At 38.3% G+C, this 18,647-nt stretch overlaps 2 protein-coding genes across 2 annotated transcripts; both read left to right on the forward strand.

Moving 5' to 3' along the window:
• Positions 1-805: 805 nt before the first annotated feature.
• On the forward strand, positions 806-9,397 carry LOC112047256 (G-protein coupled receptor Mth2). The gene is made up of 7 exons (XM_052885528.1): positions 806-1,287; positions 3,342-3,521; positions 4,218-4,296; positions 5,669-5,856; positions 8,901-9,069; positions 9,169-9,231; positions 9,316-9,397. The coding sequence occupies exons 1-7, from the start codon at positions 978-980 to the stop codon at positions 9,395-9,397; spliced, it is 1,071 nt and encodes a 356-aa protein (XP_052741488.1). The 5' UTR covers positions 806-977.
• On the forward strand, positions 9,342-17,830 carry LOC128198718 (uncharacterized). Its single transcript, XM_052885368.1, has 3 exons — positions 9,342-9,555; positions 10,349-10,540; positions 16,597-17,830. The coding sequence occupies exons 1-3, from the start codon at positions 9,458-9,460 to the stop codon at positions 16,763-16,765; spliced, it is 459 nt and encodes a 152-aa protein (XP_052741328.1). The 5' UTR covers positions 9,342-9,457; the 3' UTR covers positions 16,766-17,830.
• The last annotated feature ends 817 nt before the right edge of the window (positions 17,831-18,647 follow it).

Consider the following 18,647-nt stretch of genomic DNA (forward strand, 5'->3'; position numbering starts at 1 on the left):
AGGGTCTAGCGATATACTTGGCCGGTTGAGAGTATGGCCTATGGGTCTTTGAAAACTTAACTGCTGCGGCATAACATATTTTGGTGATTTATTTTTTTAGTTAGAGAGGAATGCTTTATTTTGTGGAAAGAACGCTTTGATTTAAGATCTCGTACTAAAGACTATCCGTGATCCGTGATAGCCCAGTGGATATGACCTCTGCCTCCGATTCCGGAGGGTTTGGGTTCGAATCCGGTCAGGGACATGCACCTCCAACTTTTCAGTTGTGTGCATTTTAAGAAATTAAATATCACGTGTCTCAAACGGTGAAGGACAACATCGCGAGGATACCTGCATACCAGAGAATTATCTTAATTCTCTGCGTGTGTGAAGTCTACCAATCCGCATTGGGCCAGCGTGGTGGACTATTGGCCTAAACCCTGTCATTCTGAGAGGAGACTTGAGCTCAGCAGTGAGCCGAATATGGGTGATGACTAAAGACTAACGCTAGTCACAAACGGTCAATTATTCTCACGTTTCTGTTGCACCCACGACTATAATTGATGGTCACTGCGTACATGACTTGTATAGTATGCCGCATGGGTACTGCCGTTTGCTTTTCAGAAACGTGTGAATAATTGACCGTCAATGGCTAGCATTAAGGTACATAACAATCCAATGATCTCTTTCACGGTCGCCATGGTTTGCCGGTGTAAAATTAAGTAGATCTAATATCGTGTCAGCATTGAGAATTCCCTCTGGACACATTCCAGCAAATGGTTTTGCATACCTTGTTGGGAAATCTAATTCCCCTAAGTGTACAGAGTATGCTAGAATAGAAGACGTTTTGGGGATCGAACCCAAGACCTCCTTTTTGTAAATCCACCGCTCATACCACTGCGCTACGGAGGCCGTCAGGAGGAGGAGTCTTAGAAAATCGAATTAACAACTTGACTTGCTCATCCTCTACTTCACTTTACAGAACTTTATTGAATAAAATGCATTCTACTTGGACTAATAAAACTCTAAAATACAGCAAATCATTGGAAATAAAACGAGACCTACATGTGATTGCTACGATTATCCCACTAAACACCATTATAAATGTTATCAAACATTCATTTCAGACTGGCGACGTGTTTTACATTAACAGTTACGGCGACTTAATTAAGGTAGATCACTTTTGCATTGAGTTTGGGGTAAAGGATCAAAAAACGAGCACTGAGCCATGGCTCTATGTTTGTAATATCGACTCATTTGACGACACCGACTCCAGCACTGAACAAGAGAGAACATACGTTCCGTGGCGTAAGTATTTTAAAGTTATCTATGTGAATGTTGTGTGTACTAGTCATAGATGTGACTATAGAGTCAATGATTACCATAGGCGTATATATCGGTGGGGCCGGGTGGGCCGGGCCCACCCTAAGATTCTGGGCTACCAATATGGAATTCTATTATGAGACTTATAATTTTTTTTTTTTTTTTATTTATTAGGTTAACCAACAACCTTACATTTCTTACAAGCTATATAATATTTTAATAATATAAGGCATCAAGGCAAAATGTTCGGCCACTTATAGGTTAACACTACATGCTCTAAACATTAAATTTATCTAAATATTACAATACTAATTAGAGTTAAACAGCTCTACAGCTACACAACAGAATATTCATACAAAATTGTAAAGAAAAAAAATCACAATCGCTTATAAACGTCTTAGAAATATATTATATACCTACATATTTAAGAATAAATCAGAGTGTAATGGGACTAACACGCATTTGCTTTTTGAAATTAGCCAAGGACCCACAATGGATGTCTAACATATGAAACTTATTGTATAATTTCGATATTCTTGAGATTGGCGAGTTTGCACCCATGACTGTTGATCGGCGGGGGCCAAGAAGAAGAAAGTCTTTCTTTCTCGAATATAATATAATAGACTTGATGTCGGGGCCAGGCCCACCCTAGGAAATAATACTAGATACGCCAATGATGATTACATGAATGAAAAATTAAAATAGGGGCATTAACCATAATAGTGACATTTATATTAACATTAATTAATTCGAACTTTGTTTTATTTTTATTATAAATTTATTTGTAAGATTTGTTAACTTTTGCACGCCAAGTATGGCAGGATATGTGTTTAAATATAATATAAAAGACCTATGTAAATGTACCGTATTCTGGCGAAATAAAAATTGATTGATTGATGTACGTAAGTGAATCAACATCACCACTATATGTTTTTTTTATTCTCTACAAGTTTGCCCTTGACTACAATCTCACCTGATGGTAAGTGATGATGCAATCTAAGATGGAAGCATTAACTTGTTAGGAGGAAGATAAAATTCCACACCTCTTTCGGTTCCTACGCGACCTATTTTAATGACAAAGCCAGGCCTTTCTCTTGAAGGAGGAAATTTAGTTAAATTAAGTAAACCGGGACTCTATTACTACGACTTCGCTGCCCGTTCGTCCGTCTGTCACCAGGATGTAGTTATATCATGAACCGTGATAGTTAGACTGTTGAAATTGTCACAGATGATGTATTTCTGTTGCCGCCATAACAACAAATACTAAAAAGACAGAATAACTTATAACATATTTAAGAGGGTTCCCATACAACAAACATGTTTTTGCTGTTTTATACGGAACACTTCGTGCGCGAGTCCGACTCTCACTTGACCGGTTTTATAGACTCATTAGCTTCTGTAATGCAGTGTAAGATGTTGTCTGAATTGAAGTGTTGTTTTCAAGCACTTATGATTTTTCTGTTTGTGATGATTCTACTTTCGATTTATAAATGCAGAATTTGCTGAGAAGAGTCGATAAAAACTCTATAGTATAGCTCTGTTTAAAAAATGCATACTAATCTCCAATTTAAGATAGGGAAATAGAGATAAAGACCATAATAATCTAAATTTCAGTTTTCTAAAGGCTCTAATGTATGTTACTAACAACTTGAAATTAATTTGTTTGAAATTTTCGTGCTTCAAGTACATTTATAGGTTTGTCGACAATAATTACTCTTTAAATTGTAATCGCAATAGTTGTTACTAAGTACGTAAATCGGCTCATAATAATGACAGATACCACGCAGGGATCCCTAAAAATTGTTTGTAACGCCATAATCAAGGGATTTTATAATAATATTAATATTTTTTTTTTTTTTTATTGAGAAAGAATACAATAAGGACCTTAAGCTAACTTATCCTAATAACTATACAAATCATGCCCACGTGGAATGGTGGCAAGAATACTGCATTTCCGCGCTGGACAACCAGGCTGATCCTTTGCGCAAAAAATGAGCCAGCCCTTCTGTCACCAATAATGATGTTTCTTTTATTTGCAGTCATGTTATTATCAAGTATATTCCTGGCTATAGTTCTTCTTGTGTATTCTCTACTGCCTGAGCTGCGAAATCTGGCAGGGAAGATACTAATGGCCTACGTCGGTAGTTTGATGATAGCTTTCATTTTAATGTATTCGCTGCTTGGTGAAACTCCAAATTCAGATGATTGCATCAAAATCAGTAAGTAATATTAATTTTATAGGCCTAATCATAAACCTACTACCTAATCGTTTTATCAATCACTTTTCTTATTAATAATTTTCTACCACTTGATTTTTCAGTGTATTTTTTTAGTTTCTGAAACGGATGTAATATATTATGTATAATAGGGATGATGACTAGGTTTGAATATATTGCTTTTTATGATACATTCGGGTAAATAGGGTCAATGTTAACCAATTTATATATAAAAAACAAAGATTGTCTGGATATTTGCAAAATAAATGAGATTAATTTTTTATCGTAATTAAATGAAAATTCATAGTTTTAGCTTCCTTACATTAAATGTGACATTGTTTAATACATGAACTATAAACATAAACGCACAAATAACAAAGATATTAGTAATTTTGTTTGTACGCACATACAAATCTAACGATCATTACATTGCCTACGACGTCATTAGTTCGTGCAATTTTGTATGGGGCGCTTTTCAGGCATCCGCGGCAGCGCCGCAAATCTGACCCTCTAAATCCCTGTAGCTCCGAAAGTAATGATCGCAGATACCCTGTTACTTTTACAAAACTGCTTTAGTATTAGCGTACTCTTTTTTAATTTATATACAATTTAAAAAACTGTCTTCATCCCTATTATGTATACTGCAAATATTTCATTTGTATCTGATGATTATTTTAATAATTACTTTTTTTGTTTTAGCGGCGTCTGTGTACTTCTTTTTAGTGTCGTCATTTTGCTGGATGAATATTATGTCTATCGACATTTGGTGGACTTTTCGGTAAGTCATCCAAGAACTACCATTTACGACAAAGCTAACGGTCTAAGGTCCAGCATTATAAATATATACCCTCATCTGTAATTTATTGGAGATAAGAAATATATGATATATAATATTAGCACATAGGTAGCCAGTTAAATTGCGGCCTGACACATATTTCATACAAAATCTGGGAAACCATGAACATTATGCAGGCAATTTAAGTAAGTTTATTTAAATAAGTTATTACAGTAAAATTAAGCATAAAATAAGTTTTCATTTGACATATTACACGACTAAATAACTGATAAAGGTATATAAATTAAATTACTCAACTGTTTTTATCTGGCAACCCCACAGTTGTAGTATAAAAGCATCAGGCGTTTTGATTGATTTTTAGTGAATCCTAGCATTTAATTTTGATAAATACCGGTTTAGTAATTTTGTGTTGTGTGTGTGCACCGATTTTCATGAAAATTAAATGGGACCAATCTGAAAGTATACTCTTTCAAACGAAAAAAGATTTTTTAAAATTGTTTAAGAAATGACAAAGGTATGCGGTAACAAACATAAAAAGAATAAAAAAAACATACACGTCAAATTGAGAACCTTCTCCTTTTTTTGAATTCGGTTAACAAGTTACAAAAACGGAGACTACTTTGCGTATTTATATAGGATGTTTAAAAATTAAATTTTAATTGTCGAAAATTTCAAGGATAGTGTATACACAAGTTTTATTGTGTAAACCAACATACATTTTTTCCATAATATTTTTTTGGATTAAGTTTAGAGAGAAAACTGCGAACGATGTTCTCATATTGACTCCGAATTCACGTATACCGCCGCCTATTCTGTTTATTAAGTAATGGACGAAGAAGATGAAATAGTTATATCATTTAATTTATTTTTGATTAAAAAAAATATTATTAATAATAAATATGAGCGGCTGAATATTATAATAATATTCAGCCGCAATTTAACAAAACAACCTATTTGCTATGTGTCATGTGTGTATATGTTTATTAAGGCGACTCTCGTACTGCAATATTCAGTTTTGTATATGTAGGTATGGGTTCTAATATACGTATCACTTTAAAACGAACTCAACATCATTTCAAAGATTGCGTGTTCCAGAGTGTCTTGAAAAAAAAAACATTTTTCGCTAGGATCTTTCCCGATTTCGATGAAACCTCCGAATGACTTAGATGTTGAAAACCCCGCCACCATTGAGCACCTGAGTGAGCCAACGGAGAATGATTTCCCAGCTATCCATAACTTTGGTTTTATTTAATTTTAGTTTAAGCCTACATACTTATAAAGCAGAACTATTTTAGCAGACAGGTTTTTGATTTGTAATTATTTTAATTTATTAAAAAAATCATTATAATTGCAGAGGGTACGCCAAAGCAAGACCTATCCATAGAAGAGGGGAAAACTTTAAATTTTTCGTATATTGCTTATACGGATGGGTGCTGCCGGCTCTAATGACTGCCGGACTTGTTGTTGTCAACAACAACAGAAGAGACCTGGCTGAGTGGATCGTTACACCTGAAATACCCGAGTGTGGCTGCTTTCTTCAAGGTTAGTAGATAATGGGGATGATGACTAGGTTTGAATATATTGATTTTTATGATACATTCGGGTAAATAAGGTCAATGTTAACTAATTTATACATAAAAAGCAAAGATTGACTGGATATTTGCAAAATAAATAAGATTATAAAATTTCAAATTCTACTAAAAATATTTTATCATAATTAGATGAAAATTCATACACTTTTAGCTTCCTTACATGTGACATTTTTTAATATATGAACTATAAACATAAACGCAGAAATAACAAAGATGTTAGTAATTTTGTTTAAACGCCCATACAAATCTAACGATCATTAATTGCCTACGACGTCATAAGTTCGTACCATTTTGTATGGGGCGTTTTTCAGGAATCCGCGGCAGCGCCGCAAATCTGACCCTTTAAATCCCTGTAGCTCCGAAAGTAATGATCGCAAATACTCTGTTACTTTTACAAAATTGCTTTTCTATTAGCGTACTCTTAATTTATATACAATTTAAAAAACTGTCATCATCCCTAATACAATGCTAAAGCTGGCGTTTTATATCCATGGTTGTAGTAGTAGTGTTTTATTTATTTACACTTATTTGTTAACCACAATAAAGAATATATTATGTAGAAAGAAGTAATATACAAAAGGCAGCCTTACCTCTTAGTATCGATCTCAACCAGGCAAAAATATAGCGAGATTTAACAGCAGGTGGTGTATGTAGAATAATATAATAAACATACTAATACTTACACCAGACAATATAAAATATAATATAGTATTGTGGACACTTGAGGCTTACACTGAAAATAGAAATCCTAATTATATTTCTGTGGTACTCACTCAGAGTGTGTAACAAGTTGTAAGGCGACCATTTATCCCGGTATATGGAAATTGGAATAAGCGTCTCGTTTAAACGTGGTTATTGAGTTACGGGGACGGTTGTTGAGTTTGTTGTGAACTCTGCTCGGACCAAGACGCTTATGGAATCCTGGCAACTTAAAGTTATGAACTTATTACCAAAACAACATAACCAGACGTTGAATTAAAATTTTAGTAAAAATTCAACCGACTTTCAACTCAAATATTAACCTAAACAAAAAAGCAAAAAATAACATCTTACCCATGTGCTACCTTCTGATCAGTTTGAAGTCGGCAGTTATTGAAAGTTCCTCACGATATCTCCAGGATGCCATCATAAGATCCTAACATGAAACAAATGGGACCACCCTGGAAGTAAACCGTTCTAAACAAAAAAAGAATTTTCAAAATCGGTCCATAAATGGCGGAAATATCGCTGGACATACATAAAAAAAACATACATATAGCCGAACGTAGAACGTCCTCCTTTTTGAAAGTCGGTAAAAAGTGTTTGTAAAGTGTTTTTTTTTAAATCCTAATAACCTATACAAATCCCACTTGGATTGGTGGCCAGAATACTGGCTGCATTTCCGCGCTGGACCACCAGGTCTGGCCCTTTGCGCAAAAAACGAGTTTATAAACTAAATTTAGCTTCAAATAAATGAATTTTGAATTTGAATGAAAATATCAAAAAGTAAATATTTGAAAAGCGCAATTTCCGAGTTTCTTGCCGGCTTTAAGTAGTATCTGCTTTCTAAGATTCTTCATTCATTGTTTTTAACCAACTTCCAAAAAGGAGGAGGTTCTACGTTCGGCTGTATGTATGTTTTTTTTTTTTTTTTTTTAGGTATGTCCAGCGATAATTCCGTCATTTGTGGCCCGATTTTGAAAATTCTTTTTTGTTTTGAAGGGTTTGATTCCAGGATGGTCCCATTTTTTTCATGTCAGGATCTGATGATGGCATCCTGGAGAAATCGAGGAAAACTTTCGAAAATCGTAGAGACAGCTAGTGCGTTTGTTAATGTTTCCATAAGGTATTTTAAACCACTACAAATTTATGAAGGTCTGGAGTTCGTCTGATGATGGAGCCGATACACAGACGATGGAACACGTCAAAGATTTACAGCAGATACCTTTTGTTTGGGCTTCATTTATTTGTATTGATGAGAACTTTCCACCGAGATGGGTTGTGACTGTATTAAGGGTCTGATGATGAAGACGAAGGACAGTTAAGAGAACTACTCAACGGTTCACAGTAGCTACCTTGTGTTTGGACTTGATAAATTTGTATTGATGAGAACTTTCCACCTAGATGGGTTGTGACTATATTAGGGGTCTGGTGATGAAGACGAAGGATAGTTAAGGGAACTACTCGACGGTTCACAGAAGCTACCTTGTGTTTGGACTTGATAAATTTTATATTGATGAGAACTTTCCACCCATATGGATTGTGACTGCATAGGGGGTCTGGTGATGAAGACGGAGGACAGTCACCTTTCACGTTTTTCTGAATATTCATATTACGTGTGGATAAAGGGGGAGTGAAATTTTGTATATGAGTTAAGGTAGTATTTTTAAAATTGGGTTTGGAGAACTTAGACACTTATCATAAGAAAATAACGTTTCAACTAATTACTCATTAATTTTTGTCACACTCAGTAGGTGGCCTACCACTAAAAATTAAAAAATAAAAATTTTAATAAAAAAATTCAACCGACTTCCAACTCAAAAAATAAGCTAAACTAAAAAGCAAAAAATAACATCTTACCTATGTGCTACCTTCTGATCAGTTTGAAGGCGGTGCCAATCCAGTGTCATATTTTAATTAAAGCCGTTTCTGAAAGAACCACAGAAATTGTGTAATTTAAACGGCTTGAATTAAAACATCACTGGCTTGGCACCGCCTTCAAACTGATCAGAAGGTAGCACATAGGTAAGATGTTATTTTTTGCTTTTTAGTTTAGGTTATTTTTTGAGTTGGAAGTCGGTAGAATTTTTTTATTAAAATTTTTTATCATAAGTGTTTGTAAGCAAAGTCTACTTTAAGTAAACAAAGAATTAGTATGCGTCAGCGTGTATTAGTATTGTTAACGACAAACGACCAAGAACAATAGTTCGCCTAATCGCTATTTTCTTCATTATGCTATTTATCTTTTTACCATCACCACCATTTTTCACTATCAGCATTTACCCTTATTTTCAGAACGAAAAAAGCTCTTGTACCTGTATACACCAATGACGATTCTAATTCTGAGCAACTGGGTCTTCTTCTTGATGACGGCGTACAACATAAGGCGGTTGATGCGCGGGACTGCTGTGCTGAACTCCGCCGCCGCTGGCAACCCCGCCGCTCACCAGCAGCAGAGGAACAGGTGACATTATATATACGTCTCTCTGTCTGTCTGTCAGGTTGTATGCAACTGGCTCTTCTTCTTGATGACGGCGTACAACATAAGGCGGTTGATGCGCAGGACTGCTGTGCTGAACTCCGCCGCCGCTGGCAACCCCGCCGCTCACCAGCAGCAGAGGAACAGGTGACATTATATATACGTCTCTCTGTCTGTCTGTCAGGTTGTATGCAACTGGCTCTTCTTCTTGATGACGGCGTACAACATAAGGCGGTTGATGCGCGGGACTGCTGTGCTGAACTCCGCCGCCGCTGGCAACCCCGCCGCTCACCAGCAGCAGAGGAACAGGTGACATTATATATCCGTCTCTCTGTCTGTCTGTCAGGTTGTATGCAACTGGCTCTTCTTCTTGATGACTGCGTACAACATAAGGCGGTTGATGCGCGGGACTGCTGTGCTGAACTCCGCCGCCGCTGGCAACCCCGCCGCTCACCAGCAGCAGAGGAACAGGTGACATTATATGTCCCCTTAAACTGGGAAACATCCATCCTCATCACACAAATATTTTTCCAGACTCTAGTAATGTTACGTGCAACGACATACGTACATTGTACCTACGGTACATAGACTATAGACAAAATTAAGACAATTACTCACTTTTGTCCGCCTCAGTTTAGACGCGCTAATGACATATACCTACATATACCTACATATCTATATATTTGTGTAAAAAAATATTTTTAACAAAAAAATTTAACCGACTTCAAAATCACAAAATAAACTAAAAAGCGAAAAATAATAACAGATGTGCTACCATCTGATCACTTTGAAGGGGGTGCCAAGCCAGTGAAGTATTAATTAAAGCCGTTTTTTAAAGAACTACGGGAAAGAACTGTCTTTAAATCCTAAAACTGTATGATGTAATCGGTTTCAGTTAATGCATCACTGTGTTGGTACCGCCTTCAAAGTGATCAGAAGGTAGCACATGTTATTTTTCGCTTTTTAGTTTATTTTTGTAATTTTGAAGTTGGTTCAAATTTTTTGTTATAAATATTTTCTCAGCGCCACAGTTTAACACAAAATTACTAAACCGATTTTCATAAATTTGTAAAAAATTTCATAGGATTAATCTGGAAGTATACTCTCTCAAACAAAAAAAGAATTTTTAAAATTGTTTAAGAAAAGGCGAAGGTATGCGGTAACAAACATAAAAAACAAAATTTTAATTTTTTTTTTAATTTTTATTATAAATATATAAGTATTAATATATAAGTATTAATATACAACATATTATATTTTTCAGGCTTACGGTTTACTTGAAATTGTCCATAATAATGGGTGTCAATTGGCTACTGGAGGTAATCAGCGCTGAACTCAAAAATGATTTGCTGGCTCCAGTATACATCATTACTGACATATACAACTTGTTCATGGGCGTGGCTATATTTCTCATTTTTGTTTGCAAAAGGAAAATATATCAGAAACTGAAAATAAGGTCAGTAAACTTTCATACTATTCATAAACGTGAACTTATTGGTGTAGGTCTAAGATCCGACATTAGAAATTTAAACCCTCATATATGTTATTTATTAGTGATAAGAAATAAATGGTAAATAATATTCACAGTGACACATTACAAATACGGTGCCTAGTTATTTTGCAGCCAGATACTTTTTTCATACAAAATCTAGGAAACCGTTAACTTTTTTTTTCATTCTACAAGTTAGCTCTTGACTACAATCTCACCTGATAGCAAGTGATCATGCAATCAAGATGAAAGCGGACTAACTTGTTAAGAGTAGGATGAAATCCCCTTTCGGTTTCTACACGACATCGTACCGGAACGCTAAATCGCTTAGCGGTACGTCTTTGTCGGTAGGGTGGTAACTAGCCACGGCCGAAGCCTCCCACCAGCAGACCTCGAAGGTACCACTGCGCCACGGAGGCCGTCAAAACTATAAAAGGCAACATAATACAGTTAAATTAAGCATAAAAGAAGCTGTCATTTGACATATTTATAAATAACTGAGGAGGGCAGGTATATATAATAGTACATTATGATATAAGTGCGGTAAGTTGAAAATTACAGCCGAGGCGATATTGCAGCTCGAGCCTTTGGCAAGAGCAAATATAGTAAGGAAGCAGAGGCTGTGATTATCAAAGCGCACGTATGTCATACGACGTTTTATAACACATTTGCGAGACACTACTCACACACTCTCAACACTATTAAAATTAAATTGCATCTTTGACTGTATGGGAGCGCGCGTGTGGTGTATGAATTAAACTCCCATAATTAATATAAAAAGGTATATTTAATATTTGTACACGGAATAGAACTAAAAATAGAATGTACAAACTAAATAACAAAGATGAATCGAATGCGTATGTGACGCATTTATGACGTTGAAATGAGAGCCGCGATTTAGCCGTAAGCGTGGTAGCCCGTTAAGCCGTTTAACGTACTCTGGCCTAGTGGGGCCAAGATTAAGTATTTATAATACTTTACAAACAAAGGATTATTGTACCCCGAAATATAACGGCTGTCATTGGAGAATCGAACTGGCGCCTATGCGTCGAAACTCCTGTCGGATTGTTATTGGATAAGTGTGAGCACTTAACAAGGGTTGACATTCCATCGGCGTTACGTAATTCTAACACAAAGGAATGTTGCGTGGTTTTTGTACAATGCAGCTTAAAGAGTTATAAATAACTTACAATTATTATATAACCTAAATATAAATGCATCGCCACATCAGCCCCCCGGGAGACCGTTAGGTCGTAAGCTTCGCTGGAAATTTTACGCGTCTGCCTGAGCGAGTAGTTATTGCCGTTGGCGTAGTGACAGGCGATGTAGGAACTGCGGGCACGAGAGATTCGTTAATGACGTATGCCGGCTTTAAACGATCGATTGAAACCGTAACAATTTTACCAGCGATATCGATTTTAAAAGTTTTCTCTGACCTTTCAACGATTTTATATGGGCCAGAGTATGGATGTTGGAGCGGTTTACGTACTGCATCTTGCCTTAGAAAAACAGCAACGGCGGTTGATAGATCCTTACTAACGAATGTTTTCGAATCTCCGTGTCGAACGACCGGTGTAGGTTTTAAAACGCGTATATGTTTGCGAAGTCGAGATAGAAAATCGTTGTAATCCGTGACTTCCGACGTGGAAGGTAGAAACAGATCACCAGGCAAACGTAAGCTTTCACCGTACAATAGCTCAGCGGAGGTTGATGCTATATCTTCCTTCCAGGCGCAACGAATACCGAGTAAAACAAGAGGCAAAACTTCATACCAATTTTCATTGTTTTGGCACATGATAGCGGCCTTTAATTGTCGGTGGAATCGTTCGACTAAACCATTTGCAGCGGGATGATATGCGGTGGTAGTAAGGTGCTGTGCTCCCGTGAGCGTAGCAAGCTCTTTAAACAAATGCGACTCGAATTGACGACCACGATCGGTCGTAATCCGTTGCGGGCATCCAAAACGTGCGATCCATCCACTAATGAAAGCGCGTGCTACTCTTTCGGCGGTGATATCTTCGAGCGGTATCACTTCGGGCCAACGCGAAAAACGGTCCACCGCGGTTAAGCAATAGCGATAACCGTGTGATATCACTAGTGGTCCGATTATATCAACGTGAATATAAGAGAAACGTGCAGATGGAGGAGTAAAACTATGAATTGGAGCTCTAGTGTGTCGTGAAACTTTCGATCTTTGACAAGCGAGACAGGCTTTAGTCCAGGCTCTGCAATTTTTACGTATATTAGGCCAAACGTATCTCTCTGTCATCAGTCGAATGGTGGGCGTAGCACCAGGATGACTCAAACCATGGACTAAATCGAAAGCCTGTTTACGGAATTCAGGTGTGAGATAAATGCGCGGTCTCGGTCCTGAAATATCGCAAAAAACTTTACATTCGCTCGAATCAGAAATTTTAATTTTCTGTAAGTCTAACGAAGTAGGGTTGTGCAATAGATGTCGAAGTTCGGAGTCTGTCTCTTGAGCTATAGCAAGTTGTTGTAAATTAATGTCGTTAGAAATCGTTTCTATTCTTGACAGTGCATCAGCTACGATATTGTCGTCTCCGGATATGTGTCGTACGTCGGTCGTAAATTGCGAAACGAAATCGAAATACCGGAATTGACGTGGAGAACAGTTTTCCGATGCCTTGCGAAAAGCGGCGACAATTGGTTTGTGATCGGTCCAAATCGAAAACGTTTTAATTTCAATCATGAAGCGAAAGTATTTCACAGCTTCGTAAATTGCTAATAGCTCGCGGTCGAAAGGGCTGTACTTGCGTTGGGCAGTATTGAGTTTTTTGGAGAAGAAAGCAAGGGGTTGAATATTACCTTCAACTTTCTGTTGCAAAACGCTGCCTATCGCGACGTCGGAAGCATCACAAACTAACATTAGCTCTGCAGTCGGGTCGGGGTGAGCTAGCATGGTAGCGTCTACAAGACTCTGTTTACTAATATTGAACGCGTGCTCTAATTCATCGGTCCAGATTACGGGTGTGTTTGCCTTAACGTTTTGACCACTAAGAAGTCGATTCAATGGTGTTTGAGTTTTTGCAGCGTTAGGTAGGTACCTTCTGTAGAAGTTAATCATACCTAAAAATCTCCGAAGTTCTTTTAGAGTTTTAGGCTGCGTGAAGTTTTGGATAGCACTGACTTTGTTAGGCGTAGGTCTCGTGCCATTCGCTGTAACCTGGTAACCCAAAAATTCTACTTCTGAAGCACCGAATACGCTTTTTGCAGAATTTATAACGGCGCCGTGTTCACGTAAGCGTTCTAATACAAGCGCGAGGTGACGTTCGTGTTCGTCGTGGTCCCGTGACGCGATCAAAATGTCGTCTATGTACGGAAAAGCAAAGTCGAGGTCTCTTAACATTTCGTCCATAAACCTTTGAAACGTTTGTGCGGCGTTTCGGAGACCAAAAGATAAAAAAGGGAACTCGAATAAGCCAAAAACACTTGTAATCGCTGTTTTAGGTATATCAGCGGGGTTCACAGGAATTAAATGATAAGCACGCACTAAATCGATTTTGCTGAAAACAGTACACCCATGCAGGTTATGCGAGAAGTCCGCGATATGACGCACTGGATAACGGTCCGGTATTGTACGCGCATTCAAACCTCTATAATCTCCGCAAGGACGGTCCGTACCGTCTTTTTTCGGTACGAGATGCAGCGGAGCAGCCCACGGACTGTCAGATCTACGAGCGATTCCGGCTCTAACCATGACTTCGAACTCGCGTTTAGCGCGAAGCAAGCGGTCCGGTGCTAATCTGCGTGGTCGGCTGTATACGGGAGGACCGGGCGTAGTACGAATATAGTGTACCGTTTTATGTTTAACCTCTCGTATCGTAGGCTCACCAGAAGGTCGCGTGACCTCGGGATACCGTTTTAATAACGTGTGGTAACGCGAGGTACCTGTAACCGTTTTAATTTCGCAAACGGGGTGGTTGACGGGCTGTGCATTTACAATTAAAGATGTATGCTTATCAACTAAACAGCGGTTTCTTACATCTACAAGCAAATTATAAAAACACAAAAAATCGATTCCTATAATAGGTTTGGTTACGTCGGCTATCACAAATCGCCAGTGAAAATCCCGACGCAACCCTAAATTAAGCGTTAAACTAATCGTACCGTACGTGTTTATTTCGGTACCATTAGCGGCAAACAGTTTATAATCGCATTTCTTAACTAAAGACTTATTGTTATAACTTATTCTACTTAGCGGATAAACACATAAATCAGCACCAGTGTCTATTAAAAATTGAGCCTTAGTGTTCTTATCTGTAACAATAACGCGACTGGGTGAACCGGGACAGCCATTGTCAGTCGCATTCATTGACTGCCCGATTCGTTTCCCGTGACACTATTACGCGAGAAGAAACACGGTTCGCGGCACTTAGTAGATTTTTCTCGAAACTTTCTATGGTACCAACACAGTGTATCAGCTGCAGGGTTGTAGGCGGGGCTTCGGGAACGGTGGCGCCAGCCGTGTCGCTCGTGCGGGCGAGAACGGGCACGCGATAGCTGCGCGTGCGGAGGTGACGACAGGGCAGCCACTTGACGTGTCAACTCGTCGACAGCTCGCTTGAGTTCGCATACCTCATTGTTTGCGGTAGGTGCGGCCAACTCGTGCACTTGCTGTGTTCCGATGACGTCACTTACGGTGTCCGCTAGCTTTGCGAGTTCCTCTAACGTGCTCTTTTGCTGCGAAGCGAGGATCACTTGAATGTGAGTCGGTAGGCGACTCGACCACAGGGAACGGACAAAGTCGTCGGGAACGTTAGGGCCTGCGAGATTTTGTAAATGTCTCAAAAATTGAGACGGTTTACGATCCCCGATGTCTTCGTGGGTCAGAAGTTGACGGACCCTTTTCTCTTGACTCACAGATAACCGAGCAATTAACTCCGCCTTGACTTTTTCGTACTTATCAGCGGCCGGCGGGTTTTTTATAATGTCCTTTATTTCGGTGATATATTTTATGTCCAAGTTCGCGATGACATAATTATATTTGGTAGCGTCGACGGTTATGTTCGCGAGCGCAAATTGACCCTCGAGTTGTGCGAACCATAGCGCCGGTTCGTCGGGCCAAAAGGGTGGCACTTTAACGCGCACAGCTTGAACCGATTGTTCTTCGCGTTCGGACATTGTCTATTTATTAACTACTGACTATACGAAACCACTTTATGACTATGTTTGTTTTCGGGGTCACCACTTTATGACCGTTGTCGGGGTCACCACTTTATGACTGTTGTCGGGGTCACCACTTTATGGCTGTGCGCGTGTGGTGTATGAATTAAACTCCCATAATTAATATAAAAAGGTATATTTAATATTTGTACACGGAATAGAACTAAAAATAGAATGTACAAACTAAATAACAAAGATGAATCGAATGCGTATGTGACGCATTTATGACGTTGAAATGAGAGCCGCGATTTAGCCGTAAGCGTGGTAGCCCGTTAAGCCGTTTAACGTACTCTGGCCTAGTGGGGCCAAGATTAAGTATTTATAATACTTTACAAACAAAGGATTATTGTATCCCGAAATATAACGGCTGTCATTGGAGAATCGAACTGGCGCCTATGCGTCGAAACTCCTGTCGGATTGTTATTGGATAAGTGTGAGCACTTAACAAGGGTTGACATTCCATCGGCGTTACGTAATTCTAACACAAAGGAATGTTGCGTGGTTTTTGTACAATGCAGCTTAAAGAGTTATAAATAACTTACAATTATTATATAACCTAAATATAAATGCATCGCCACAACTGTTTTCCATATTATGATGACATTTTGATACGCTTGTCATTTTTGCATAGATAATGAAGTGCGCACACAAGAGTTTGTTTTTTTTTAGACAAATGCACCAAAAACCGTCAGTATTACTTTTAGTAGTAAAGTAATACTTTTGTGTTTCTGATACGGATAAATGGTTGACATTTATTGTCAAAATTATTAAAATTAAAGAATTGAATGTTTTTTTTCGGTTCAAAGCATTTCACATACCTTAATATTCCTTTCTAGATTCTACACATTACGGGGAAATTACCTGAATAGACGACCCACGACGCAAGATTCTTCGTCCCAAAGCAAAATCTCAAATCCCAACAGCGGCAAACTTTCCAGAGTTTCATCTTCATTAAAGCTTAGAAACAACACCAATGAAATCGTGGGAACGGAACAAGATTCATAAGCATCGTAATTTACCTTCAACATAACAGTCACATGCAGTAGCGTGCATAAAGTTTTTAACAAGGGTATGCACTATAAGTTAAAAAAGTCCTTGTCCAACTATGTATTCTATGGTCCAACATAGATTTGTAATGAACCCTTAGGGTAGGCAGTGCATATTTGCATCTATGACGCGCACGCCACGGGTCACATGTACCCACTGGTCACATGTACCCACTGGTCACATGTACCCACTGGTCACATGTACTCACTGGTCACATGTACCCACTGGTCACATGTACCCACTGGTCACATGTACTCACTGGTCACATGTACCCACTGGTCACATGTACCCACTGGTCACATGTACCCACTGGTCACATGTACCCACTGGTCACATGTACGCCGTCGACCGCTGCCGAGATGCGACTGTAGTTGGCGACGCCGTCGCTTACCGCCGAGACGTCGCTGACTGCAGTCGACTGCCGTTGGTTGCCGCTGAGACTTCGCTGACTGCAGTCGACTGCAGTCGTCAGTAGCAGCTGCCGCTTGTGTAAATGAACACTCGCGCAACGAATCCAGCATTATGTTTGTATTGAGTACTTGGAGTAGGCAGTGCATTTTTGCATCTATGAAGCGCACGCGTGATGGGCACCTTACCCATACACTTATTTTTAACTTTTAGTTTTAATTTTGTAGATTTAGTTAATTTACCTATATTAAATTATTAATGTATATTACATACTAGCGGAAGTCCGCGGCTTCGTCCGCGTGGTAATCAGTGTAAATTTTCAAGCCCTATTTCACCACTTTAAAGTTTCAATTTTAAAAATTTTAATCCCATTATTCCCATCCTATATTTCTTTTATTATTTATGAACAAATTTTTAAAACTGTAACTCTAAAAATGAAGGACTTTCCATACAAACTTTCATCTCCCATTTTACCCCTTCTTATTTTATTTTTCCTTCTCCGTATTAAGGTCTTAAACCGTGTCAAGTTTCATTTTTAACCGACTTCAAAAAGGAGGAGGTTCTCAATTCGGTCGGTATTTTTTTTTTTTTTTTTTTATGTATGTACACCGATTACTCAAAGACGCCTGGACCGATTTCAAAAATTCTTTTTTTGTTTGAAACGGTATAGTCCCCATTTGGTCCCATTGCCATCATGTCAAGATCTGATGATGGAATCCTGGAGAAATTGAGGGGAACTTTCGAAAATTATATGGGTGTCTAGTGTGTTCGTCAACTTTTCCATTTAGTACTTTTAAGCACTACAATTTCATGAAGGTTTAAAATCGATCTGATGATGGAGCCATAAAACAGACGAGGGAACTCCTCGGCGATTTACAGCAGTTACCTTGTGTTTGGGCTTGATTTATTTGTATTAATGAGAACTTTCCACATAGATAGGTTGTGACTATCATTTAGGGGTTTGGTGATGAAGACCAAGGACAATTAAGGGAACTCCTTAACAGTTTACATTAACTACCTTGTGTTTGGCCTTGATTAATTCGTATTGCTGAGAACTTTGTACCAAGATGGGTTGTGACTGTCATTAGGGGTCTGATGATGAAGACCAAGGTCAATTAAGGGAACCCCTTAACGGTGTACGGTAGCTACCTTGTGCTTGGGCTTGATTAATTTGTATTGCTGAGAATTTTGTACCAAGATGGGTTGTGACTGTCATTAGGGGTCTGATGTGTTCGTTTAAGATGAAATTTTACACTAAAAATGGAAAAATAATAAAAATTTTAATAAAAAAAAATACAACCGACTTCAAAACCAAAAAACGTAACCAGTAAACTAAAAAGCGAAAAATAACATCATAATATGTTCTACCTGCTGATCAGTATGAAGGCGGTGCTTAGCCGGTGTTGTCTTGATTTAAGCCATTTCTGACAGG

The sequence above is a fragment of the Bicyclus anynana genome, chromosome 14 (assembly GCF_947172395.1).
Source record: "Bicyclus anynana chromosome 14, ilBicAnyn1.1, whole genome shotgun sequence".
Taxonomy (NCBI): domain Eukaryota; kingdom Metazoa; phylum Arthropoda; class Insecta; order Lepidoptera; family Nymphalidae; genus Bicyclus; species Bicyclus anynana.